The 27,521-nt window shown below is 43.4% G+C and overlaps 4 protein-coding genes across 4 annotated transcripts; 1 reads left to right on the top strand and 3 right to left on the bottom strand.

The window, feature by feature from the left end:
• Positions 1–544: 544 nt before the first annotated feature.
• On the bottom strand, positions 545–1,280 carry tcf24 (transcription factor 24; the record flags this gene model as incomplete). The annotated part of the gene is made up of 2 exons (XM_080515135.1): positions 545–652; positions 849–1,280. The coding sequence occupies 2 exons, from the start codon at positions 1,278–1,280 to the stop codon at positions 545–547; spliced, it is 540 nt and encodes a 179-aa protein (XP_080371261.1).
• A 1,976-nt stretch (positions 1,281–3,256) lies between these two features.
• Positions 3,257–7,468, bottom strand: ppp1r42 (protein phosphatase 1, regulatory subunit 42; the record flags this gene model as incomplete). The annotated part of the gene is made up of 7 exons (XM_080515271.1): positions 3,257–3,323; positions 3,773–3,920; positions 4,061–4,178; positions 5,825–5,941; positions 6,857–6,995; positions 7,086–7,252; positions 7,337–7,468. 7 exons carry the CDS (start codon positions 7,466–7,468, stop codon positions 3,257–3,259), a joined length of 888 nt encoding a protein of 295 aa, XP_080371397.1.
• A 4,479-nt stretch (positions 7,469–11,947) lies between these two features.
• On the bottom strand, positions 11,948–16,228 carry cops5 (COP9 signalosome subunit 5). The gene is made up of 8 exons (XM_080515234.1): positions 15,963–16,228; positions 15,473–15,707; positions 14,961–15,089; positions 14,484–14,549; positions 14,204–14,289; positions 13,955–14,066; positions 13,058–13,206; positions 11,948–12,142 (listed from the first exon to the last, which is right to left on the bottom strand). The coding sequence occupies exons 1-8, from the start codon at positions 16,097–16,099 to the stop codon at positions 12,052–12,054; spliced, it is 1,005 nt and encodes a 334-aa protein (XP_080371360.1). The 5' UTR covers positions 16,100–16,228; the 3' UTR covers positions 11,948–12,051.
• A 1,305-nt stretch (positions 16,229–17,533) lies between these two features.
• Positions 17,534–27,150, top strand: ipo4 (importin 4). Its single transcript, XM_080515108.1, has 32 exons — positions 17,534–17,615; positions 17,691–17,761; positions 18,128–18,210; positions 18,503–18,589; positions 18,676–18,755; positions 19,018–19,059; positions 19,179–19,308; positions 19,463–19,642; positions 19,745–19,810; positions 19,902–20,003; positions 20,111–20,194; positions 20,411–20,566; positions 20,660–20,713; positions 20,801–20,910; positions 21,038–21,146; positions 21,798–21,927; positions 22,127–22,240; positions 22,473–22,586; positions 22,693–22,816; positions 22,937–23,048; positions 23,148–23,281; positions 23,392–23,469; positions 23,699–23,756; positions 23,860–23,965; positions 24,203–24,396; positions 24,506–24,556; positions 24,796–24,921; positions 25,402–25,628; positions 25,717–25,849; positions 25,970–26,074; positions 26,412–26,481; positions 26,587–27,150. The coding sequence occupies exons 3-32, from the start codon at positions 18,145–18,147 to the stop codon at positions 26,715–26,717; spliced, it is 3,273 nt and encodes a 1,090-aa protein (XP_080371234.1). The 5' UTR covers positions 17,534–17,615; positions 17,691–17,761; positions 18,128–18,144; the 3' UTR covers positions 26,718–27,150.
• The last annotated feature ends 371 nt before the right edge of the window (positions 27,151–27,521 follow it).

Genomic DNA, 27,521 nt, shown 5'->3' with positions numbered 1-27,521 from the left:
AATAATAATAATAATAATAATAATAATAATAATAATAATAATAATAAATGTGTTTAAAAAAAGGTAAGATGGCGGGGGGTTTTTTCAATGAGAGTTTCATAGACTTCTTTTGTCACGTTATTTATTCACGAACACAAATACAACCATGCATGGAAAAATAAGGAAGATGAGATGAAGAGCCTCCATTGTTGGCTCCCTGACAGTCCACTTCACATGACAGATGATAAGTTATTCACACATGCATTTAGTGCAAATGTCTCCACTGAAAGTGCACAAGTCAAGCATGACGGGCTCGCTACCCCCGTTGTGGAATTTCTACAGAGAAACCTGGGACATGTGTGGAACTGCACAATGCAAACGGGGAAGAAACCCCTCAAAACAAAACAAGTTCTATACATTAAACTCACTTAATATATTAATTTACACTGCATTCATGGCGGGATCTCCGTGGAAATTGGATCAGGCTGCAGTAAAGCATGAAATCATGCACATTGTGTTATTATTATTATTATTGTGATGATACTGTTTGATGGTTTAATTTATGTTACTGGGACGTGGACGATGATGGGCCTTGATTCTCCTCTGACGGATTTGAAGAGTTCAGGAATTGTCCACTTGCTCCGACGTACAGTCTGGATCTCATTGGCCACTTCTGTAAAAATATGACATTTATTTATTTATTTTTTAATTAAATGTATCTCTAAGGCCAAACAAACAAACAAACAAACAAACAAAACCTATGGTTTTCTTTTTTTCGAGACACGAAAACATAAATATTTGCACATATGTTTAACAAATTTGAAAAGAAAAAAAAAACGTGATTGTAGTTGGGTTTTTTTTTTCCTGACCTTGACAGGGTGCAGGTATCCGTCTCCTTTCAGGGAGTGTAACGCCTCGGTCTTGCTCTCTCCCTCCTCGGCGCCTTCCTCCTGCAGTGTTCGAGTCAAATGGGCAATGTAGGTGGTGGCCAGTATCAACACGTCCAGTTTGGACAGCTTGGTGTCCGGCGGCACCGACGGCAAAGTCCTCTGCAGTTCCAGGAAGGCGTTCCTCAGGGTCTGCACGCGGCTCCTCTCCCGGGCCGCGTTCGCTGCCGCCGGCCGGCCTCTGCCGCCGAGTCCGGCCGTCTGCAGCACTCTGGCCCGGTGCAGCTCCCGGCCGCGGCCGTCCGGACTCGGGCTGGAGCTCGGGCTGGACGCCGGGCTGTCATCCGCAGCCGCCGCCGCCGCCGTCCCGGAGCAGTTACCGCCGTCCATCCGGAGCGTCTGCCTGCCAACCATCCGGTGCTCTCAAAGACCTGAGGAGAGGAACAAGCCGTCACTTTGGGGAGTTTCAGTCTATTTATGATGTGGTTTTATTTATTAGAACATGTTTCACGTTGTACCGTTACTTCTAACTGACGAATCCAGAATATTAAAGTAATGTTCTCAAACGCTTTTGTCTCAAACTTAAATTGTCAAATTGTTAATTTGTCAAACAAAGTCATCAAATATAAAAAAAAAAAAAAAAAAATCACGTCATAGAAAACTTTGAATGTATATAAACCAAACAGACACGCTTCTCATCCTCAGTGACACACTGACATCCTGCTGATTGCCCAGTGGCACATCAGAAGATTCTGCCATGCTGATAAGGAGTTTTTACCTCTGGTACTTCTCAAAGGCGCTGGTTTGGAAAACGACATGAAGGCGAACCTCCCCCCAAAAAAATGTCTTTAAGAGGGAGGAAAATTAGTCGTTAATAGTCCCAGATCAACGTCCTTATAAAGTCTGCAGGACCGGAGCGCCGCGGTGCCAGAGCGCGCATCCAGCGCTTCACCTGTGCGTAAAAAACAAAACAAAAACAAACAAAAAAACAACCTCTCAGGCGCGCCTCATTTATTGGATACACAAAGTGGCCGGACACGTATTTGAACTCCGGCGCAATTAATCAGCCTCCTCACAGCGGAGTGCGACTCTTTCCCCTTTCTTTTACTTGTTTCAGTTGTGAGGGCAGCAGAGGCTCGCTTTCAACGCCAGAGGCAGGACTTCTCAGCTGTGATCTGTGCTGGGCCATATCCACCTCTAATTGGCTGCGAACCTGACACTGTATTTTCTTTATAAGCCTATCAAAAAGTGGCAAAAAAAAAGAAGCAAGAAACGCAGTCAAAATCACCCCCCCCCCCCCCCCTCCAAAAAAAAAAGACAGAAAATAAAAAGAACTATTGGAGCCAAACGCTATTTGCAATAGACCATGAAGGCAAACTGACAAGTGTAAGATGATATGCAAAACATTTGACGAATTGCCCGGGTGTCTTGAATTGCAAGCTCATTGGAACAGCTAATAAATAAACTCCGGCGCTGCAATCAACAGGCAGGCATTGAGGAAATTCTTGCGAGACTCCTAAATTAATCACTCTGATTTTTCGTGGCTCCAAAACGGAGATGTCGGCGAATTAATGAAAGGAATTATTCATAATATGTATATCCCCGGACTGTTCTTAATAAACATTGTTTTTGTAGGGATGGGGGGGTTAACGGTCCTGCTTCCAGGCCACTCAATTACAAGGCAAAGTGAAATGAGGTTAAGTAAAGCTTGTTGTTGCTCTTATTATCTTCCGTCTTTCAGTAGACACGCACTCCCAAGTGGCTCCTAAAAATCTCATTTCAAAGTCAGAGGAACAATGTTTAAGAAATAAAAAAAAAAGTCAGAGTCATTTCTCACAGTTGTTTGAATGTGAGCATGAAGTGTTGGCTTTGGATAGTGTAAAGGCTTGTAATGATAAAGCAGAGGGGTCATTTATATTGTGCCACTCTGGATCTGGCTGCACACTTTTTTTACTGGAATGTATTATGGAAGAAATATTAAAAACATCCCAGAAAATGTCGGTCTATAAAGCAACAATTCGATTTATTTATCCGGTCAGTCCCAGAAAATAACATGTAGATATGAAGCAGCTGTGAAAATTGGGAGTGAGCAACATACAGGGATATTCATTTACTCTTTAATTTCTGTAGCATTTCCCAGGATGTTAATTCAGCTATAAGACCTGGAGTTTAGCCACATCAGGACACAAAATGAAAACATGCAGTGAGACGTGAGAGGTTTGTTGAGCTCTCAAATCCCTCAGGATCCTGCGGCGACTCTGCAGATATCGTGAGATGATTTCTCCCAGTCTGCCCTTGATCCGACATATCCGCAGATTTTTTCGAGGCCAAGGTGCTTCAACAAGGGTAGAGGCATGTGTGTAGATCCTTCAGAGGACAGGTCTGCTGCTTTATGCCTCCATGTGAGTGATTGGAACGTGATTGGGCCCATTCATGGGAATCCCCAATGCCCATCCCCTAAAATCGCAAAGAAAAACATAGTAAAACAACACAATTTTATATAATAGCTCAAGCAAATAATTATTACTCCTCTCAAGATTTTTAAAGGAGAAAATGGGTAAATTCCATTATCATCATGATTTAAAGAGACAATGATGGCCTCCTAATTTACAGCCATAAATTAAGAGACAGTATGAGGTCATGCAATACTTTTGCACCTTTAACATAAGGTCATTTCAGCTCCGTTTTCATATCACAAGTAACATCACTCAGTTTAATCTCGACTTTTGCGCTGTTAGTGTGGATGCAATGTGACCTGCTGGAGGTGGACCTTGACCCACGTAGAAGCTGTCTGCAACATAAACAAAGTCAAATCCACAAGACGTGTGTGGAGCTTTTGCCCAGCATTAAAACAAATTAGCATCAATATTAACTGTGACGATACAGAAATCTTGTAAAATGCAAACCTGAGCGACAAACCTGTTAAAGAATAGGACAGCAACGGTTCAGACAGCACGTCTCTCTTGTTCGTCGCCTTCCTGGCTTGTTTTGATGCTTTCCATTGAACAAGGAACTGTCTGGTTAAGCTGTTAACTTCCTTCCCATCGAGGATTTCTGAAAATAAATTACGAATATATACTGAAAACCATAAAGGAAATAAAGTGTTTTTTTGTGATTTACCATGTTGGTTGGTAATATTTATCTATATACATTTGCAAATGTACATGTCAATGAGAAAATAAATAGTTTTTTACCAAGGGTTTTGCACTCAGTGATCAGGCGGTCTCTATATTTTGGTTTTTTACACACTGGATTTCCAGACAAGTCCATCAGACGAAGCCGAGGCCAGTGGCTGAACATTTCCTCTAACTCCTGAAAAGGCACACACACGCACACAAAACAACAACAAACAAAACAGAACATAAACAATGACCTAACGATTTGATTGCAAGTGAAAGAATGCCCCAACTTTGTGCTCGGCAAACATGCCGCGCTTTGTTATGTGGTTATTAATTAGAAACAACAATAAGAGTAAAAGTTGTGAAGACATGTGAGTGGCAAATGCGAAGCACAAGGGCCAAAAGAAAGCGCATAAACAACACATCAGTCTGTCTTAATAAACAGTGTCGCCGGTGTCATGTAACTACAAGTTCTCTCCTGGGGGCCGTTGCGAGGGCCGGGCTCCTCCACTCAGTTTGCCTTGCAGTTGTATGTTTATCTAAAAGGCACATTAATCCAAAGCTTTGGAAATATGAATACTCTCTGGACACGCTCTGATTGTTCATTGCCTTCCTGTCTTGGCCAAAGCGCTTCCACTTTTCCAGCTCGAGCTGCAATCAGTTCAGAGGGGACCCCCTGAGCACCGCGGCGCTCCCAGGCTTTGATAAATGATCGTGTCAGGGCCGTCACTCAGAAGGCCCTCGCCGAAGAGGAGCCCAGCGCCAAATTGCCCCCCACACGGAGGCGTGGGGAACAGCCGGGGCCCGGATGGCGGCCGAGCGTGCCGGGCTAGCTGGCCCGGACTAATGATGGGTCCAGTTATGAACCTGTATTTGACCAGAGCTTCGATTCCCCCCCCCCCCCGTCCTCCCTGCCCTGCGCGCAAGCTAACAGCCTCAGAAGATGCTTCCCCCCATTTGTCACCCTGGCAGACTGCCTGTCATAATCTATTTTAAAAAATCCATAACGTTCCTCTGGATTTTGACCAAATGGCGCGGAAGAAGGAATTGATCCTTCAGAGTGCTGTCTTTGCAGAATCAATAGTGGCAGACGGGTTGTATAAATTATAGGAGATATCTACTAAAAAAAAATGACACGTGCACAATTACCTGCATCAACATCTGCAAAAAGAGGAGTAACAAAGCCGTCAATGCTCGGTGCTATTGGTGTTAATCTCCGGCGATAATAACTAATTATGTAATTTTAATGAAATATATTATCCCTTTCAGCCGGTACATGAGTTAAAAAACTGAAAAATCCCCGTCGTCATAGAGTAGGCCTCATTTTTCAAAAGTCCACCAGCATAAATCAAACCTCCGCCTCAGATCAATCTCAGATAAAGCGATATCCTGGTGGTTCAGGATCTCAAATAGAGGATTTTAAGGCAAATGGGGGGGGGGGAATTCAACCCTTCCGAGGAAAGAGAGAAACTTGTGCTTGTTTAAAGCTGTCAGCGAGGGAAGTCTCCTGGGGGAATAGCTCGCTGATTTGTTGAATAATTTTGACCCGGTTGCGAGCCACACAGACTGGGAACCCCTGGCAGGATTTGCCGGATTTGGTTCTTTACAACCTAGTTCTCCATAGAATTTCACACACCGCTGCAGAAATGTATGGCACCTTAACGCCAACACGGTCAGCTAATAAACCAGATTTTAACATCTCGTGTCGTACGGAGCTGCTGTGATGCAGTATTAAGAGCGCCACATCCATTCAGCTTTAACTTCTGTCTCATTTGAAGACGAATCTTGCAAATCGACTGTTTCACAAGCATCTTTAGTTCTTTAGAGATACACATTTACCTCGATATTGCGCAACTTATTGCCAGTTGCAGAAAAATGCTGGAGTCCTTTCAGCACGGCCAGGTCCCGGATGCCATCGACGTTGTCGTTATCAATAGTCAGGACGCACAGAGACTCCTGGACCAACACATATCAGGTGAGGAAAATAAGTCAGATTAACATTCAGATGTTTTCAAAGTGCAGGAGGAACTTTAACCAACCCCAACAGCTGTCATGATGAAAAGGCGATAACAAACCATAACACGTCCTTGGCTTGTTATCCGGCAAGTCTTTATATGTAGTCTGTAACTGTTAACGCTCATAGTTTGCAGAAAAAAAGATAATAAATGATTCTGATCTGTCTTTAGTAGTAAATTCAGGAAAAAATATCCAACCATCTGTCTTCTATTCTCAGTATGTGTTTTAAATGTATTAGTTTTATCCTTGCGTTGTTGTTGTTGGGTTTTTTTTAAATCAGGATTTCTTCTCAAAAACATTTCTAAAATGATGACACATGTTAATAGTGAAGAACGCCTAAGAATATTTCATAGGATCTCGTCCAAATCAGGATCTATGTGGAGTGCTCGCTAAATATTCATCCTGGTTTGAAGTTGTGTACAATGGCACATTTATAAAAAGCTGGAACTCTTTAAATTTGCACAGCAATTTCTTTAATTTATCCAAACAAACTCGAAGCGCAGACTTTGGGTGTGTTTACTCGTAGCCCAGGCAGTAAACGAAGTCAACAAACCAAAACTGATTTGTCAGTCCGGAGAGCAACAGAGGTCTCTTTGACATCATCAAAACTGTCGCGCAGCACTGTTTTGACAAGGGTCACGCGACCAGAAACCCGAGAATCTTCTCCACCAGACAAGATAACCTCCCGTCTGACACGTCACACATAACTCTCATCCCACAAGAAGAACTTCTAGTGAAATATATGAGCAGAACCTGAACTAGTCAGACAGTGAGGGAGAGTTTGTTTGTTTGTTTTTCTTTCTCCGGTGCTATTTCTGGACAAAAGAGTGCAAAACAAAAGAAAATAGGTCATACAGCCAGTGAGAGGAGTGTTGTGGGGTCAAAGAGCAACTTTTCCTCTGGTGCCAGCCTCTGATTCTCCAGGTGAAGCTCCTTGAGCTCATGGAGCCCCTCCAAGCCTTCCACCACAGAAATCCTGTTTCCTCCCAGATACCTAGAGAGCAGGAAGACGGACCTTCACACTCGCGTGCCTCAGACTTCCACCATCAGCTACGGCACAGAGGAGGGTCAATTCTATACTCACAGTTTGGAGAGTCTCCGCAGGTCGTGGAGGTCGTCGATGTTAGCGATGTCGTTATTCTGCATGTAGAGATGCGTGAGGTTGGAGGCGAAGCCAAGGTTGTGAATGGATGTGATGTGATTGTCGTACAGGTAAAGGACCGTGAGGTTTCTACACACAGAGAGGTCTCCCTAAAGGGAGAGAAAAAATAAATGAGAGGCCTTTGACAAAAGACAAACGTGTAAGTTTAAAAGCTCACGGTGAGGGCCACTTACAATAGAGTCAATATTCTTGCCGGAAAAGTAGAGGTGGGTAAGATTCCTGAGGTACTCCATGAAGGAGAGACCCCTTTTCTTTTTGAAGTGTTTCCTGGACTTGGCGATCAGATCTACAGTGAGATGCACCATGCCGGGCTTCGTCACGGCCTCTGCTTCAGAGGGGGTCTCTTTCAGCTTCAGCCAAGCATTCAGTCCACGGAATGTCCACGGCCTGTTCGGGAGGAAACATATAAAGACACACGTGGACTGAATGAGCAGCCAGAAATGTTGAATCCCAATGAAGGCAAATGGCAGGAGGATTTGCGATCACTCGTATTACTTTTAAACTCCGGAACCACAATTGTCAGTGTTACAAGTAGGAATAATTAGAAAACATGACTTTTTTTTTTTTCCAGGAAGGTCGCTAATAAGGGAAATTGCTTGAGTAAGACCACTGAAGTTTGTGTCTGTAATTAGGGTGATGGCTTCCCCTTTAATGTCATTTCCTCGTGGGGGTGGTTCATTAGCTCAGGTTTTGCTCGTTGATTCTTCCGTGTGGCAGGTCCAGTGCGTGCGGCTGAAAGCTGTGCGATACGGCAACGGGTCTCCTCCAACACTCGATCTCAACGTATCAGGAGACAAATGAAACCGGTCGATAAAACAGAGGCTGAACTACAGAGAGGAACTGACTGGTGTCAAGCCAGCCGCCACTCTGTTCAGCCGTAAGAGCACACCCAAACGGATTTTAAAGAAAAAGTGACACTCAAGTGGATGAGATTTCTCTGTTATTTGATAAAACACAAATGAATACGACTAATAAAAATAGGCAACAACAACAACACTAATAAATGAGTGCATTTTTAATACTTTAAACAACCATTAGACATTCTGCCCGTAGAAGAGAAAACGAACAAACAAAAATACAACCTCAGTTTCAGTCAGTGGTGTATTAATGTTACTATAATACAATAAACATCTGCCCTTTCTGATGACGTCCTTGAAATTAAAAGCACAACAAAACAGTGTATCTTTGCAAAATTCAGATTGATATCAAATTTAATCCGTCTGCTGCCATAAACCCATTTCACTTCAGCTTGATAGTAGACCAGTTCAGGACGTGACAAATCAAAAATAATACCCGTCCGAAAAAGCACATAAAGGATTATTTACCTCGAATTTCAGACCAACACTAAAAGGAAATTCCCTGTTATCATGAACCCATCCCATGTTAGACTGATAGTAGGTCAATAGTAGTAGGTCAAGTCAATGTCACTCACAAATTACCAGCCCAATCTGATGTGGCATATCAAAATAAAGGCCCACTGACTTGGAACATTTGGACTCCACCGCCTCAAAATCTGTTCTGATATTAAAAGGAAATTCCCTGTTATCATAAAACCATTAGATGTCAGGTTGATAGTAGACCACTTCAGGATGTTCAGCTATAAAGTCATTCCACTCAGTTAATATTGAACAATTCTGATGTGTCACTTCAAAATAAAAGCGAGGATATCGCTCAGTTCAAAATAAAACTTTAATAAAGGTATGAAAATGCTTGAAGAGGCTCAAGAGTTGAATTGTTGAAAGAGATAAAAATATTTGTTAAAATATTTTTAATTGTAAAAGATATGAAAAAGTTACAACCTAGCATGAATGCTTTTAAAAGTCTGCTCATGTTGATACTCGGATGGATAAGCGAGTAAAAAAAATGCAAATAATTCTCAGGAGCAGCATTCACACAATCAAGTGTCAATAATTGCTTGGGCGAAAAATCACCCAATGTTAGTGTTGTCAGGTTAAAAAAAAAAATACTAACATTATCGCTTCTGTGTCAGCAGGTGCTACGTTCTTTTAGGGTCATAATTCTAAACTATGAAAATAAGATGATTGGATTTGCTGTATGCTTAAAGTTCCACATGGATGTTTTAAAACCTGCTGATCAGGAAGGTTCTTTTTTGCATGAACTCAAACATAGACGTTACCTGCTGGATTCTTTGTAACGTGTCAGCTATCAGACTGACACCTTTGAATGTGAGATTAAAAATTAAAGCGGTGGATAAAACACATTGCGCGTGACCGAATCCCACGTCATGGCGGATTTAAACAACTTTCAAACAACTTCGGGTGAATTCTCTTACCTCTGAGCATGGACGGAGAGTTAACAAAGGTCTTAACAAAGGTGAGCGAACCTCTGCAGTTTTTCAAAAGGAGTTGTAACCGAAGCTGCGACGTTTTGTTAGAGACCGACAAGTCGTTGCTATAGAAACCACACCGGAAGACGCGAGCGGGGTCCCAGATTACCACGGGTCACCGAATCTGGCGCAACACCACCAAAAACAGACTGGAATAATTGAGTACTCACGATATTTGCTCAAATACAACTCCTCTAATACTGCGTGGATTCTACTCAGTTACAAGAAAAAGTACACTTGTTAAAAAAAATATACTCAAGCAAACTATATTATACTTTTACCAAAAACTATTCAAAGACTTTGTTACTTTTTGATAAATAGATCCGAGAAGTTAAACAAATACCTCTTTTATAAGCAAATCTAGGTATAAAACAGTAATTGTATTAGTTTTAAGAGAAAAATTATTGAAAAGGCCGATCAAAGTCTAATAATTCAAAGTAAGGGCGTGCATAGTAGTGATTTAGCTAGATTAGGTCATTCCATTATATTTTAATTCTTTTGTCAAGGAAAATGGTTCGTAGCCATCAGAAGAACAATAAACAAGATTGGGGCTTAGAGTGATGTGTGAGAAAATGGCAAACTTACCCAAAGTATTACTTAATGACGTTGAAGTATTTCACACTCCATACTTCCATCCTTGTTTTTAGTTGTTTGTGATTGAACTTTTTCATTTGAACTACAAGGACACAGCTGGTTTTTACAAAAACAAATCAGAAAATATTACTATAAACTACATTAAGGCTAATAATATGAAGTCAAAATGGTGAATCTTACAGCAGCAACACACATTTGATTAATTGCAATCCGTTATGATGCTGTTAAATATATATTTTTAACTTGCTCTATGTTTGTGGCAACAATAATTTCAAGTGTTTTCCATTCAAGACGACATGCCAAGTCAAGAGAAGGAGCCATGTCTCTCAGTGACCCCTGCAGTGTAATCTATATCATGTCACGACCTGGGTTTCCTGTGTGAGAGAGACATGAATTCACTTATGCAGGAGCACACAGCGTCAAGGAACTGTGGCACCTACATCTTTTGAGTTGGGATCAACTTCTTCACAACTGGTCCCGTGGTCAGAGTTAAGTTAAATACAACATATCCTAAATCTTATTGAGGCCACGAGGCCTACATAGTTTAGTTATGCATTTATTACGGATCTCTTTTATCAGCCTTCAGCTCTCATCTGAGTCACCAAACACGAAGGCCTTGCACTTCAGTTAAGAAAGCTTTATATAGTAATGAGGAGCACACAGACACATTACTACATTTAAAAAAAAAAAAAAAAAAAAGAAGGGCTCGCGGATTTTTGGCTACCCACAATTTGACTTGATTAGAATTAACATAAATTTCCTTATTGCAGCGTTGGTCATGCATACAAATGTCCATCTGGTGATAATCACAATATTTACATGTCCCAACGAGTTCAATATGTTTCAGTGTTCAATCACCATGAAATCCCAAACATTTAAGGGAAACTATTTTTGAAAAGAGCATACTTGAAATATTTCCTCAGCACCGTGACTCTCATCCATGTAATACATTTAAATATTTGGCAAAAAAAACACAAGCGATTCAGTTTGAGGTGCACCAAAAAACCTCATTCAAACACTTGCATTTTCAAAAACTACGTTAGAAATAATCTAATAGGTTTCCTCTTACTAAAGCGCAATACTGAAAAAAAATCTTCCATTTTGAAACATGGCTTAAATAATGGTAAAAGAAAATCATTACAAGAAGCGGTGCCAAAGCTCATGCAAGTAGAGAAAAAGCAGGCGGCGCCGCCGTCCCGGTGGGATTCCCTCCTCCGCGATACATGACATCAAAAATATACATTTTGCCATTACAATGCCATAAAGAGAGACATCACACAAGCCCAGGCCAAAAGCAGCTGTCAGTTTAAAAAAAGGGCAGACGCAGCGAGTGTCTGCTGCGACGGAGAGCAGGCGCGCGGCGTGAATGGACTCCAGTGTGTGCGGCTTCTGTTTCTGCGCTGCATCACTGTGAGCGGGCCGCTCCCGCCAGAGTGTGCGCCGCCGCTCGAGGCCACCGGGAGCCAAGCTGTGCGGGGGGAAGTCACTCCGCAGAGACGTCCCACGAGTGGCAGCCGGGTCTGATTGACCCTGTGCAGGAGCCTCGGGTTGGCTGTTCCATTATGTAATTGCGATGACGGGCTTGCATGTGGACGACTGACTGGCTCAGCCGGGTGTCGAGGGCGACCGCAAGGTGAGGTCAACGTTTCTTTTCAGCAATATGCCCCTGAAGCCTTATATGACATTGTTGCATTACATCAAAAAAAATAGTCCACACCCAGTCCTTTTACTTTTTATACTTTATTTTTTTTTGCTTTTGTCCAGAATTAATTTCTTGGCTACTTCTAGGAAAAAGACAAAACGGAATAGAAATGAAAATCCCCCCCCCCCCTTCCGTAGAAAGGTCACACGCAGACGCCACTCTTAGCAGTTTAACAGCATCAACCAACACATGTTTTGACGTGCACATTCAATCACTTTCAGGAGAAATCTTGTGCTGGTTCAGCTTCAATTGGCAGACGTGTTGATTTGATTGAAGAGCTTGTCTTTAATGACTTGGGACATCAGGCCATGGATCGCCTCTATGGTTGTCTTGCAGCTGAAACCAAAAAAAGAAGAATATTGAGCCTCCCAGATAGAATAACGATATCTAGAGTGGTAGCTCTACACTCAATAAGCAGAATCTAGTTCCACTGTGAAGGAAAATTAAGGTTTTTAGTCTAAATATTCAAGTTGTATTAAGAAACCTATTGGAAATCTGGAAAGCTTATTTCGCATTTAAATGGTGGCTCATTTGTGAGGAACATGAGCGGCACATATTCCATTACTTTATGAGCTGTTTAGTTATTGTCAAAAATCTTACAAGCCATAAATAATTAAAATATGGACTACACATGAAATTAAAACAAAACCAATAAAATAACTCCAAGCTTTTACAATTCTTATTATTTGTGAAGAAGGGAAAATAAAAAAGTTCTGTCATTGTAATGCGTGGAAGACTGTTGTTTTCTGTTTTGTATGAATTTAAACTACAACATATTTCACTTGGTAACTAAATAGCTGAGAAAATAATATACTGCAGTCATTGTCTGGATTGCATGAGTCTAACTTTATATAGATTATTAATACCTATATTGCACATCTGCTAAATAAGCGACATGAATCAATGTTTTATCCAGAGTAATAATGAAATAGTGAGATTATTATAAAATCAACACTTTGAGGCCATCATCAATGTAATATCTAATTATGTCTTTTAGTAAAGCTATTCAAAATGGTGAATATTTGATATTTTCCAATTATGTTTTGTTTGTCATTTCATTTAAATAAAATGTCCTGAGTCTACAAACTAACATTGTGATTTAAAAACGACTGTAAAACAAATAAAACCGAAAACAACAACCCTGTTTCAATCACCTAAAGAGATGTGATGCATATATTATTAGGCTATAGTTATAGAAAACACTGAAATGAAAGTATGTTAACACGGTACTTCAAAAAAAAACAAAACAACCTGTCTCGTGTTGCTTTGGCCAGCTTGTCCTCAGACTTGCGGTCATGTGTGTCCAACCCGAGCATGAAGCAGCCTCTTCCCAGCTGAGCCTCCGACTGCTCCAGCTTCTCTGACAGGTCAAACACCTGGCCTGTGGTGTAGTCCGAGTTCTGACCCGACAACGCACACAAAACACACACACACATGGGAGAAACCAATTCATGCACAATTTGCTCACAAAAGCCGGGAAACAGATTTCCCACAAAGACATTTTTGACCAAATGACAACACACGTGTGGACCGAGCGGCAGGAGAGTGTTGTGGTGACTGAAAGGCAGCCAGTGAAGAGTTTGCTTAAGGTGAGGCCTGTGTTTATAGTAGGAGAGGTAATTAAAACACAATGACATGAGGTGCCCCCCCCCCCACCCTGACTGGGGTGACAGTGTAGCAACTGACAAAGCCCGTCAGCCGAGGAGCGGCTCGTCCCTGACATGTAGTCAATTCATCTTCATCCCGAATGCCAGAGAGCGAAGTGTTTGGATAAGCCCGGTGCCTTTTTAGCCCGTTAAGTCGAGCTCGGGACGGAGTGACTGCAGTCACAATGGGAATTCACATGAGGGAGGGGGGGGGGGGCTTTCAATCTTTAGAGCCAAGCGCTGGAGGAAGGAGCATCGGTGTCTTTTGCGCTCGGGTCCGACTTCAACGCCCCCGTCCGCTTTGTTGAAAAAAATAAAGTTCACATCCAAGCTTATTGCTAAAACCAATAAACAAAGACGCAGGGCCGATAAACCGCAATGAATCACTTCGTCGCAAACTGGTGCCCACATGACTCGCTGAGTTATTGTGCCATTTATTCATCATAAATCAAAACTGTCAAGACTATTAACAAACATTTGGTTTGTGACCTTGATTACGTACCGTGAGGAGGCTTGAGGAGCTCAAGGTATTAACCCAATATTTATTCCAAAGAAGTTCCAGCAGCTTTCTGTCGAGGGAAGACTTGAAGTATGTAACCTCCAAGGCGTAATACCTAAAACAGATCGAATAAGGGTCATAAACCGGGTAAATTAAGTGGCGCGAATAAAAAGTAAACAATAAAAAAAAAAAAAAAATGACATGACCACTCGACTCGAGATTAACGATGCTTGTAAAATGTAAATGACTCACTGTTTACAGTGTACACCAAAGTCTTCGATCTTGTTCAGAGGGATTGTCTGATATTCTGACGGTCCCTCATCGGGGGGTTTGTAACCCTAAAAGTCCAGACAGGAAACTTTTAAATAAACACTCCTGCACGACGTATGGCATATAGACACTACAAGACAAATTTTTAAAAAATACGGGAAAAAAAAAAAAAAACACCAACCAAAAATACTTCTTACTATTTCATGTTTGTCATTTTCAAATAGAAGAAAATTGCTGTCATGCAAATCAATCGTTGCGTTACCTTCGGGTAGGTTCTGAAGGCCCCCAGGTTGACTTTCCCGGCAGAAATAGTCCGAGTCGGGTCGATCTGGAGGAAGCGAGATACAGTAGAACAGGAAAACAAAAGTCAGGGGTCGTGCAAACCTCCAGGGACTCCTCACACATGCCCCACCAGGAGCAATTTCACTGTGGCTGTCAGTGTGCTGAAGGTGCACACTTCATTAGATGACGCCCCTGGCATTTAAGTACCGCAAAAAAAAACAACCCCAAAACAAATGGGAGTGTAAATAGCATATATGGTTGCAATAGCAAAATATTCATCAGCACTACAAGGAAATGTACAACTCGTACGCCAATAAATCACGCTCCCTTCTCAGTTACACACACATAATTTGTGTATCATTACACTTTCAACAGCAGGAAATTAGAAAGCAAAGTAAACACAACATGACCAGGAATTTAAAAAAAAAAAAAAAATGGTGAGTATTTCCGATCTTACCACAACAGCCACAAAAGGCTCTTGAAACTGCTGGTTGAGCATCTGAGTGCTGACGTCGATGCCTGACAGCCAGCATCCGTAGCCCGGGTGACTGTGGTACCAGCCAATAGCGTTCTCCAGACGGCCCACCTGAACAACCGGGCCGAACGTACAGGAATGACTCAGTACGAGAAATAAATACAAGAAATATGACATGTTTCTAAATTACAACAGTATGAAATATTCAGTTAAACTCAGTTACTGTTACGATGACGTGAAACAATATTGAAATGGAAGTTTGATTGCATGTCTGCAGTGACCATTTGTTTAAGTTTGAGTTTTTGGAAGGTGCCACATGGAAAAAAAAAATAAAAATCTGATCATAAATTGAAAGTTTGACACTGTGAGCTTTATATATATATATATATATATATATATATATTGGAGAATAATCTGTCACTGCATTACCCCTCACACACTCTCATTCAGACAATTATACTGTATACACTGTTAACTTATAGGAATTGACCAACCTGTTTGGCATTTTCAATATAGGCAGCCATGTACTCGTAGGCTGCAGCCTGGGCGTTGACCCTGGTTTCCGTACCCTCCACGGGCAGGGCAAAGCTGTCCATGATCATCATGGTTTCTCCATCCACCTTCCCCAGCATGAGGCCCATCACCTCCAGGTTCCCCCCGGACCTGGCGTGCATCACCATCTTCAGCAGGGCCAGGGCGGAGATCTTGCAGTACTTGAAGTAGTGGTGACTGTGGGCCAACGAGACACACAAAACGAAGTGTTTGAATGGAAGAAGAAAACAAAAACAAAAACAAAACAACATTTGTAAATACACATCACACAGTTATGTGACGCTGCTGCCCACACACACATAAGAGAGGTATGCTAGTTGACGAGTAGTAGCAAGCGATCAGGGATTTTCAGGACAAAACTGCACATTAGATAACGGTTGACTCCACGAACACCTCGCACGCAAGGCTGGAAAACACAAGGTTTAAACGTACTCCTTCGTCCAGGGTTTGGCAGCGAGGATTTCTTGTTGTTGTTTTTTGTCATATTTGTAGATCTCGTCAATGCTCTGGACTTCCTGCATGCTGTTCGTCAGCTCCCATGTTTTCTGCGCCGTACTGCTGCCCGCCATGACGAATTGTCTACACCAAACGGGTAAGTAGATTAAAATATTCGCTGCTCAATCGCAAGAAGAGACGTTTTATTTCTTCTAGCGGTTTAGGAAGCGTTTCGTACTCGGACGTCCACTCGCTCAGGGAGCCATGACACCGAACGATACCAACGTGACAAAGTGAAGTCGCAAAGGGAGGTAATTTGTTAATGTAGCACAAAATAGCGTTGCTTTGTTGATATAGTTGGGGTTTGTTTCCAACATGTATTGCAACCGAATCGCTGCTGTTGATATACTATCCGAAGGGACTTGAGTTGGAGTTAATACTTCTAAACTTCTACTTCATCTAACCACCCCTCCAAATGAAATAGTTTCGCCCAGATACGTTGTTGCCCATTGGTCAGGGAGACGCTGACATCTAGCGGCCGATCTCAGAAGTGCCTCTCGACGAAACTGACCCAGAAATATAAAATGTACAACCATGTTACAATAAAAGCTAAAGTTCTATTGTAGATATGTCGCACATTCAATTTCATTGAGATTACACTAATTTCATGGGGTCTATACTTCCTGTTCTAATCGGGTGAGGCATACGTAAGAAGTGAGTCAATAACCCCTCTGCCCTTTTACCCTACTGGCCTACCCTATCACTGGAGCGCGAGACTCCAGCCCAGAGGGACGGATGACAATCAGGTTGCAATCATCTGCCACCATCATCTGGTTTAATTGTTGCAGAGCCTGCGTTAAATGCTTAGAAAAGATTGTGCAATTTAAGAATCTTATTTTCATATCTTAAAATTATGCAAACATTCCCTTTGTTGCACGTTTTGATACTTAATAACTTAATAACATTCAACTTTTTAAACTTTTAAAAAAATAAAACCCAATCAAACCTTTTCATATCTTTTAAACTTTTTAGAATCTTTAAACTTTTATATAAAATTTTGTTTTTGCCTTGAAGTGGGTAGGAAAACCCCCTCAACTTATCTTTAAACTCCTTGCAAACTTGAACCACTACAGGTTCGCCATGCTTTCTGTTAGAGAATTACATTAACTTTTAAAACATTTCCACATCTGTCTGCTATCCAGATGACATTCTCAGTCGGAGGCCCTCAAGCAGCGAGGACCAGTTCAACTTGGTCTTGGTCTTGACAACAACACTAATTATTTTTGCTTAAGTCACACAGTACACATATTATTTTTTTTTTGTATTTGTCATCCGATTATGTCATACCATCATTCTTACTTTTTTTCAGTAATTTTGTTCACATTTGTCTCCAAACATTGTTCACGTAGATGTTCCAAGTTGTGCAAATTGAATTTGTGACCTCCTCGCCGCCTGTCGGCGCTGTTTGTGTCCACGAAGCTGAAAATTCCCAGGTCCCTTTAACTCAGCTCACGTGGAGCCGCTGGCTGGCCGAGACCCGCGTGCTGGCAGCAGGAGCCGTTCACGGATCAGCCCAGAACCGGAGGTCCGACACTCCCGCACTTTGCAGCTCGACCACTCGGGAAAAGTCACACCCAGTCGAGTGTTTAAGTGCGTTTTCCGTGTCACATTCACCCATTGGGTGGTCAAACTTTCTCTCATAGACTTTGTTTACATGTTTGACAGGTCTAGCATACTCGGGATTGCCACGTCGTGGACGAAGGACAAGTCAAGCTTCAGGAGTTGGAACCGAAAAGGCCAGTATTTTGGCAGGGCATCACTTTTTTTTTGCCATAACACCGGCACACACTGCAGGATGATCCGGCCAATTTTAGTCCCGATCTCCCCCTCCCAGAGCATCGGGAGCACGGGCTCGATTGTCGGATGTCTGCAAAAAAAAAGAATAGTTTGTTTATAGATGTTTAGCATATAGATATGGCGCAGGCAGAGTCTGATACTCGGCTATATGTTAGTGTGTGGTGAACTCCGTAGTTTGCACCATTATCACACCAGAAGAGGAAGATCTTGTGCGATCTGTCTTTTTTTTTTTTTTTTTTTTTTTGGTCAAGCGTGTGTTCTCTTGATCTGTGAAGATTTATATAAAATCCCGTTGTGTGTGCCAGGCTTAAACTATATCAAGATGACTGAAGAACTGGAGCGGATCCTGTCACAGCTGACACAGCCGGATAATGAAATTATCCAGCAGGTAACACCACCGACTAAATACTCTTATTTTGTTTTAGTCGAGCAAACAAACCTCGCTCAACGTTCGCCGGTAAAGAACTAACGAACTTGCGAGTATAACTTCTAAAAACGCCCTGAAAAAAACCCCACTTTGTGCGCTGTTAAGTTTAGATAAGTCAAAATGTTTTCATTTGCCACCTATTTTTAATATGACTTCAGTGCTCGGATTTTATTCTGCTTCTTGACTATTCACACGAAATGCGGGTGAGATTCCGTTGGTCGTTGCTTGAGGATCTTTTTTTCTGTCTTTCCAGGCCACAGTCCTGCTGAAACAGGCTTTCAAAGATCCAGCCATCATCCCTGCCCTGTGTGCTGTCATGAGCAGTTCTCAAGACCTCCAGGTGTGCTTAACTGCCAATAAGTGGTTTATTTACTGTAACTTGCACTTCACAAAACCCCCGTGTCCATGTTCACCTTCTCTGTGTAGGTTCGCCAGTCTGCTGCGGTGATGCTGAGGTTGAGAGTGAAAAAACACTGGAAAAAGATTAACCCCAACGACAGAGAGAGGTTCGAGTCGTTTCACAGTTTTTAATTGCCACTCAGTCCTGCGATCCTCAACACTGCTTTTTTCTGATTTCTATCATTCAGTCTTACTTCCTTCATGCACAATCAGGGGTGTATAATGGATATTGGACCTCACCTATTCGGGCAGATTTATTTTTTCTCTCATGGATAACTTTCATCAATGTCATTATATTGAGACCCTGTTTTAAGCTTCAAGTTAAGTTTATGTTGTCGTAAGTGTAAATAAATGTCTTTCTCTATGCAGCCTTAAGGCTGTGGTGTTGCAGGCCTTTATGCGAGAAACAGAGTAAGTATTTTTTTTTTTTTTTTAACGACAAAAATGTTGCCTGAAGTGTATATTCCACACATTGCTGTACGTACCCATGAAATGCCAAGTGTCTCAGCTGCTGTATCTCTGCTTTGCAGGCATACCGTGCAGCACTCGCTCTCCCAGCTGTGTGCAGTTATGGTGAAACATGAAACTCCAGATCGCTGGCCCGCCCTGCTGGAGCTTCTGAACCAATCCACCAAGAGCAGCAACCCTCACGACAGACGGGTACAGTTATTGTGCAAAAGATATGAAATTTAAGTCGGGTTTAATTCTTTTTTTTTTGTTTTTGTTTATAGTGATAGGGATTTTTCCCCCCGTACTGTACATTATGCCGACTTTGTCTTTCTCTGTGTATGTCAAAACCTTTTTGCCCCGACAGGTTGGCCTCCTGTTGCTGAATAAGGTGATGGATTCCAACCCGGAATCTTTTAAGCCTCACTACTGTCAGCTGCTTCAACTCTTTAGTTCTGTGCTGCAAGACCACAGCAACCCCACGGCCTTGTACTACTGCATCCTGACCCTCACATCCATCACTGCTTACACTGGTACAGAGGAGATGGTGAGCATCACTTCCATTCAATATATACTCGAATTGGAGTCAAAATGTAATTTTCAAGAACACGAATGCCTTTTTTACGAACGTGTCCTCGTGTCTCTACAGGCCCAGATGCGTTCTATCATTCCGAGCTTGATCGTTGCTCTCAAACACCTCATCAAGGCTGATCAGGTCGACTGCGATGTCCTGAAAGAACCTTGCAGCGTTAATATGTGGATTAATCAGAGAAGCTAATGCAATGGGGGTTTCTGCGTTTGCACAGGACCAGGCTGGTGAAGCCATGGAGGTCTTAAATGAGCTCATGGAGAGTGAAGTGTCCATCATTGTCCCTCATGTCGCTGACATTGTCCGGTTCTGCTTGGAGGTAGGTTGCAAAAGTCCAAAATCAAGAACCGTCTGTGTTGTATTCTGAACGCAATTTAAATTTGTATCCGAATGCAAGACAATTTGACCAGCATTTGTTTGTCTTAGGTGGGCAGCGACACTTCCCTAAGTGACCCCCTGCGGGTGAAGGCGCTTTCTTGCATTGCCTTTCTCATCAAGTTAAAGAGCAAGGTAGAGATGGCCACCATTTCTTTAATATTAAAAAAAAAAAATAGATATACAACAGAGAAAAAGGTTTTACCCTCATTTAATCGCATTATATTGAGATATACCTGCACACACGTCTTAAACATACTCCAGTCTTTTGAATACGTGTTATCGGATGGATGAATAGCATTTCCTTTATGCGTTTTTAACAACAAGCTCGTATTTTCCTCCACATTGCAGACAGTGCTGAAGCAGAAGCTGCTGAATCCCATCCTGCAGACCATTTTCCCGGTGCTCACCGCGTCCCCGCCGCCCGGCCAGCAGGATCCAGAGGACGAGGAGGACGACAGCGGCGACGGCGCAGACGACGAAAATCCCAAACACACTGCCGCTCAGGTGACGAGACGCAACGGGAGTTCCCCATATCGTGTGACGTTCAGCGTCAAGTCGAAAGTCACGTCGAGTCGTTTCTCTTTTTTTATTTTCTAGATAATTGATACCATGGCGCTTCACATGCCCCCGGAGAAGCTGTTCCATCATCTTGTGAGTCATCTGCATCTGTAGTAAATGTATAACGTCTTTCAATATGCCAATTTTGACCGTACGTGGCCTTTGTGTGTCATTTGACAGCTGCCCCTCACCCAAACCTGCCTCACCAGTAAAGATCCCTACCAGAAGAAAGGTGGCCTGATGTGCCTGGCTGTGCTGGCTGAAGGATGCGCAGACCACATCCGCACCAAGTACGCCTTGCTTTAATGAATTACCTGTCGTCAAACATCATTTAAAAGAAGACTTTTATGCTGTGGGTGCTTAGGCCATAATAATCTGCCAGATCTGAGCGTCTTTTTGTCTTTACATCTGCGGCAGGATGCTGTCGTCAGTGCTGCAAACGGTGTGCCAGAGTCTTTCTGACAGCGACCAGGTGGTCCGCAGCGCTGCGCTTTTTGCCCTTGGGCAATTCTCTGAATATTTACAGGTGAGTTAGGGAACACGGCGTGTCACTTTAAATCAATTCCTGTCGTTTTCTTTTTCATACAAAGTGTGGAGAGTTCTAGGATATTTAATACCGTATTTTCTGGACTATTGAACACAGCTTGATATAAGCCGGACCTGCAAAATTTAAAAAGAAATTGCTCATATTTTCATCAATTCCTGTAAATCTGGCTTTCATGGTGCTAGAAATTCCTGCACGCAGTGCAAAGTGCGTGTGTCGTCCACCTGCTGCGTTTAATCCCACTGAAAGAGAGAGGAAAACCCAATCGCAGGGTTTTATCTCTGTTGATAAAGTATTTTACCGGCTATTTGCCGATTGTGATTCTGAAGAGGAAGATTTCTCAGCTACGGAGGCCAGCAAGGGCGGTTTTACGCGATGTACCTGAACGCATCACTCGCGGCAGTCAGCTGTTGGAGTTCTGACGCAGAGGCTCAAAACAGCATGTATCTACATCCGGAAGTGGAATCTGGCGACATGAAGCTCGTTGACCCGCAAAAATTATTAGGAAGTGGCAGCTTATAGTCCGGAAATTACGCTATTTTTTTCTTAAGAGTATAATGAAATGAGCACGACAATACCACAAGTTGTCTTAGTTTCTTTGCTTTGTTCTCTTTTCACTTCTCTGCATTCCAGCCTGAAGTCAGTAAGTACTGTGCAGAGCTGATGCCCTTGCTGCTGGGCTACCTCTCATCCTTGAGCAACGCCAAAGTCGGTCATGTCACTAAGGCTTTTTATGCCCTGGAAAACTTCATGGAGAACCTTGGTGAGCTAAACCATCAGTCATGCTCTAACTTAACTTCACCCGCTGTAGAAAAATGACTATGTACAGCACAAGCCAATGCCAATAAACTAAACAACAGCTTAGTTATTCAGTCGTGTTAAAAAAAAAAAAAATAGTCGCTGCACATTTCAGCTTTACGTAGCCTTGAATGACACCCGTGTTTTCCATTTTCTCTAAACAGGACCCGACATTGAGCCCTACCTGTCCACCCTGATGGACACGATGCTGTCTACACTCAACAACACCGACAGCCTCAAGATCAAGGCGCTGGCTGTATCTGCAATTGGAGCCATCGGTAAAGCAGTGAAACGCTCATTCAATCAAAATGCCTAAATGTAATGATTTTTAACTCGATTTTAGTTAGAGATGTTAATTGGCATTCTTTGCATCAGACAGAAGGCTGACGATTATATATTTGTACGGCATTAAGTTTACTCTCAATGCCTGGTGGACAAAGGCAGAGCTCATCAAAGAAAAGTTATTGCCGCCACGCTGTTGAAAATGTGGCGAATGCCTTCTGTCGTCAGCCAACGCTGCCAAGGAGCTGCTGGTTCCCTACTTCCCTCCAGTCATTGAAAGCCTGAAAGGCTTCCTCACGACCACCACCGAGGAGATGAGGCCTCTGCAAACTCAGTCTTTGGGTACGTCGCCTGTGCACGCTCACGACATCCCAGCCGCTTTTTAACCCCGAGAGTAACCGGAAAACAAACCGTGGTACTTGCTGTCATTGAATTTTTTTGCTCCCAGATACGCTCTCCGTGCTGGCCCGTACCATTGGCAAGGACGTCTTCAGTCCTCTTGCCGCGGAGTGTGTCGGGCTGGGCCTCAATCTCACAGACACCATCGACGACCCGGACCTAAGACGCTGCACGTACGTCGTTTACTTTAATCCGTGTGCGATTTGATCGTTAAATAACCAAATAGGGTTTGCGTTTTATCCGACAGTATGTGATCTTTCACAAAGCCTGTCCGTCTTTCCTCCTCGCCGCAGGTACAGTTTGTACTCTGCTGTCTCCACGGTCAGCCCCGACTGCCTCGTTCCTCAGCTCACCGCCATAACCACCATCATGTTGCTCGCCCTCAAATCCAATGAAGGCATCACGGTAAAGCAGAGCAGTCCCCGGAATGCGTTTTGAAAAGAGTCGTTTACAACGTGACACTTCTCACTCTGTCCCCCCCCCCCCCTTTTTTTTTTTTTTCAGGCCCACCTTGAGGAGGACAAGACTTTTGTCCTGCTGGATGAAGACGATGACGACGAGAATGATAACACTGAAAAGAACGACGCGGAGGAATTTCTGGAAGAGGAGCCGGAGGAAAATATGCATGACGTAACAGGGTGGGATTTACACACCAGCGCACACACACACACACACACAAGCACGTCGTTCTTTTGAGCTAGAAACTGTTGTCACTCATGCCTGATGCCATGAAACATCCGTCTGTTAGGTTCAGTGTGGAAAATTCCTACATCGATGAGAAGGAGGACGCCTGTGACGCTCTGGGAGAGATTGCCTTCAACACGGGGTATTATAGATATTGATAAAATGTTGTCTTCGCACCTACGTGATCCTTCTGCCACCTCCTTAGACTCTGAATAGTTTCACAACCAATGTCTGTCACATCATTAAATCGTGTGATCTCAATATTGAGGCTTGTCAACAATCAGTCATTTAGATCGGTCGAATCTGAAAGTCCCCCCCCCCTCCATCCGACGTTTCTGATTTGAGTTTGTGGCTGGTGTTTTCTGTCGCAGGGCTGCCTTTCAACCCTTCCTGGAGTCCAGCTTCCAGCAAGTGTACGAGTTGAGAGACGTAAGTGACTCTGGCGGTCTGGTCAGAACATTGTCTGCACGCTCGTTCTGTGCCTGCAAACAAAAAAGCATTCGAAGTTGATTCCTCTTTGTCGTCCCCCTAGTTTCCCCACGAGGACGTCCGCAGGGCGGCTTACGGGGCCATGGGCCAGTTTTGCCGAGCTCAGCACAAAGTGTGGGAGGACAATCCCACCGAGACCAACCACCAGGGTAATACAGTAGACCGGGAGAGGGGAAGGAGCAGTAATGCTTACCGTTATGTCGATTAATGACTTTTTGGAGCTCAAACAAGCCTCTTGTCAGAAAAAGAATCTGGTATAAATAGCAGTTTAGCGATCTGCTTAATCTGTACATGTCCATAACTTGTGTCAGACTTTGAAGTAGGAGCACTGCTGGTTTCATGTTTTCTTCTAAATCTCCATTTTTTTTGTTTGTTTTTGTTTCCAGCCCTGTTGAAGCTGCTGGATGTGGTGCTTCCCTGCTTTGTGGAGACGGTGAGAAAAGAGACCGAGCGGCAGGTCGTGATGGGCGTCCTCGAGACCATGAACAGCGTCATCAAGTCATGTCAAGGAGAAGCGTTCAAAAATGCAACGCACCTCAAAGCCATCAGCTACGTGATCCGTGATGTGCTGAAGAAAAAGGTCAGGAAGAGAGAAAAACAAAGCCACGTTCATGCTGATGAAATGAGCCCATGTGCCATATTCTTTTTCACGTTGTTAAAAGTTTTGTGTTTTGTCCATTCCTGCTTAGACTGTTTGTCAGGATGGCGGTGGTGATGATGCTGAAGATGAAGAACAACAGGTACTACATAAAGTCACAGGAATAACTGATTCCATCTGCACACGCAATATACCAGCGATCTGCTCTTGACCGAGTTTCGGGACAAATGCACTAATCGATTGTTTTATTTGCTACTTATTTCTTAGCGGACGCAGCTTTTCTTATTGATTGTGTTGCCTGTAGAACACGTAGCCCTCAATGAAATGGTTTCAATATCTTTTCTTTCATCAATGCGCCTTGATTTTGTGTGTTTGATGCAGGCGGAGTATGACGCCATGCTTCAGGAGTTTGCAGGAGAGGGAATCCCATTACTGGCTTCTGCAGTTGCCGCAGACAGCTTCGCCCCCTTCCTCAACGACCTGCTTCCCCTCATCATGGCTAAAGCGGTGGGTCATTACATCAATGCAGTTAAAATCTGATTAACCAAACCACACTAATAAAGCAAGCATGGATTTTTTTTTCTTCTTTTTTTTTTTTTTCCCTATCACAACCAACCGTTAGCTGTTGTTTACTCTTCTAAATAAATTACTCATTAACCTGCAGCAAGGACGCCACTTGGTCTAACAGGCTTACATCAGCCACGTTGTGTAATTACAAAAAGGACATGTGATTGCTTTAAAACAGGAGCAGGATTGGAGAAAGGTACGACGTGAAACTGATGATACAAAGTCATTAAGTCCAAAAAGAACATGACGACATGGAGAAGTCCAATGATGTTTTGCCTCCAAGGCAACCAGTTTGAGGAGTTTTAAGGCCAGGCGTGTCTAAATGGGTGATCTTGATTGTATCGCCTGGGTTTGTGTTTGTGGGTTTGTCTAAAGTCGAAGCTTCATTTAAAGACTGAAGTTGTTTGTTCACCCTCAAAGAAATCGTCATGCACGGTGGCAGACCGCTCCTTCTCCGTGGGCACCATTGGAGAAATCCTTCACGCTCTTGCCAGTGTGCACGGAGGCCGTGGCTTAGCGGGCCGCCTGTCCAATCGCTTGCTCCCGGTGCTGGTGGCGGGGGTGAGGGACGGCGACGCCGAGGTCCGCAATAACAGCGTGTTTGGACTGGGCTGCCTGGCGCAGGCGGCGGGACCCATCATCGTGTCGTATCCTTCCCACGCGCCAAGTGCTTTCGCTCTGGAGTGATTTGAGTTCACGTTAAAAAAAGTTGCTCCTTATCCCGACGCACCCCAGAGACTACCCCACCATGCTCTCGGTGTTTTCCAATATGCTGTCCAAGGAGTCGGACCTGCGAGTGATCGACAACCTGTGCGCTGCTCTGTGCCGGATGATCATGAGCAACGTGGAGGCCGTCCCTCTGGAGCAGGTTGGTCCCGTCAAAACCCATAATAAGACCTCTCAGTGAGAAACCCTGCCAGTATAGTATTGATCTGAAGTCGGAGTCTGGGACATAAATGTGTTGACCGAATGATTTGCTCACCAACAGGTTGTACCTGCTGTCGTGGGTCATCTTCCTCTTAAAGAGGACATGGAGGAGAACAAGACGGTGTTCAGCTGCCTGGCCTTGCTCTACAAGCACAGTCCCGCTCTGGTGAGGAGAAATGACAAGATTCTTGGATCCTGAGCGCCCCCTGCTGAATGTAGTTTGATCAGGGGGACACTCGGTGACGCACACTTGTAGGACGTGTTGAACATTTCACATAAAGTCGGCTGTTGAGAACGATGAATCATACAAAACACCACCAGGCCAAAGTTTTTTATTATTATTAAGAAGCTGTTCCATGTTCCAGTGCATATTCCATCAGAACACTCCAATATGACTGCAGTATCTCGTCTTGTTGGAACCAACACAAGCATCCGATTCAGAACAAACGTCTCATTAAAACGTGGAAACCCGACTGAGTGAAAAATCCACCGCTCTCTTTCAGGTCGTGAAGTTGATGAAGCCCATCGTTGCTGCTTCGGGTCACGTCGTGGGCAACAAGAACATTGACGAAGGTGAAGATTTTTCTTTATTTCTTTTGCACCTCTGCTTCCGTTCTCTTTTTCTAAACGACGGCGGTCGCTTCTCCACCCCTGACTGTTTTGTCTCTCCCCCAACAGAGGCGCAGGGCACTCTGGTGGCGCTCTTGAAAGATTTTGCCCAGAACAACTGTGCCGACTTCCAGGCTGCTGTGACCTCGCTTCCCGCGGAGCAGCAGGCCCATCTGAGTGCAGCAGTCGCCTCCTCGTAGCCCGCAGGCAGCAACAGCCGGCAAAGATGAAGAATTTTTATACCGTGGCTTCAAAAAAAAACAGGACGGGTTTTGGGGGCGTGAATACAGCCCTTCAACGATTCCACAAGTTGTATCTGAAATTCAAACAGTTCTGACAATTGGCTTTTAATTTATTAACTCGTCTGCATGCTTCTTTGAAGTTTTATTGGTTAAAGTTCTGCTTCATGATACTGTGGTTTGTATTTTGTTTTTCTGCAGAGTGTTGTTAGTAATGATACAGGATTTCTGTCCCCGTTGCCATCGAGCACGTACATGTATTACAATGTGTAAAGAAGCTGACTGTAACCTTCACAGCCTCATGTGTTTCACCTCCAGCACTGCCTTATTCAGAGATTCCTCGTCTGCTTTCAAAGTGGTTTCTGTACTGGGCTAACGGTGTGCAAAGCTCACTAACTCCTCAGTCATTATTAAAAAAACAAAACAAAAAAAAAGACTCTGTGCAATTGATTAATGGACATCCGCTCCACAGGCACAACTAAAACATCTCGGTGCTCATTTTCAGTCTAAATAAATAGAATTCAACAACACGTGCACAAAGTGTTTTTTACAAATGTGCCAAATATTAATAGAAAGCAGTTAATTGCAAGCTGCAGGCTTGTATCAAACATGTCCTTTACTGTTAACTTTCCCATCCAACTGTTGAGTCATGTTAAATCCCCCCCCCAAACACATTGGATGACATGGATCCTGACGCTCAGATGTCCCGCTGCCCCTGAGCTTCTGTGCCGCCAGGCTGCTTGTTCTCCATGTCTAATGCCATTG

The sequence above is a fragment of the Blennius ocellaris genome, assembly GCF_963422515.1.
Source record: "Blennius ocellaris genome assembly, chromosome: 19".
NCBI classification, from domain to species: domain Eukaryota; kingdom Metazoa; phylum Chordata; class Actinopteri; order Blenniiformes; family Blenniidae; genus Blennius; species Blennius ocellaris.
Note: the sequence above shows the minus strand (reverse complement) of the source record. Positions and strands in the feature narration are given on the sequence as shown.

Excerpts from the sequence above, each read along its gene's own strand:
- cops5 (XM_080515234.1), bottom strand. The coding sequence starts at position 16,099 with ATGGCGGGCAGCAGTACGGCGCAGAAAACATGGGAGCTGACGAACAGC. Across the intron at positions 14,290-14,483 it reads CCTTCAGAACCTACCCGAAG|GGTTACAAACCCCCCGATGA; the intron begins GTAACGCAACGA and ends CTGGACTTTTAG. Across the intron at positions 13,207-13,954 it reads GCTCCTCAAGCCTCCTCACG|AACTCGGACTACACCACAGG; the intron begins GTACGTAATCAA and ends TTGTCGGGTCAG.
- ipo4 (XM_080515108.1), top strand. The coding sequence starts at position 18,145 with ATGACTGAAGAACTGGAGCGGATCCTGTCACAGCTGACACAGCCGGAT. Across the intron at positions 19,309-19,462 it reads GCAACCCTCACGACAGACGG|GTTGGCCTCCTGTTGCTGAA; the intron begins GTACAGTTATTG and ends TTGCCCCGACAG. Across the intron at positions 20,714-20,800 it reads AGAAGCTGTTCCATCATCTT|CTGCCCCTCACCCAAACCTG; the intron begins GTGAGTCATCTG and ends GTCATTTGACAG.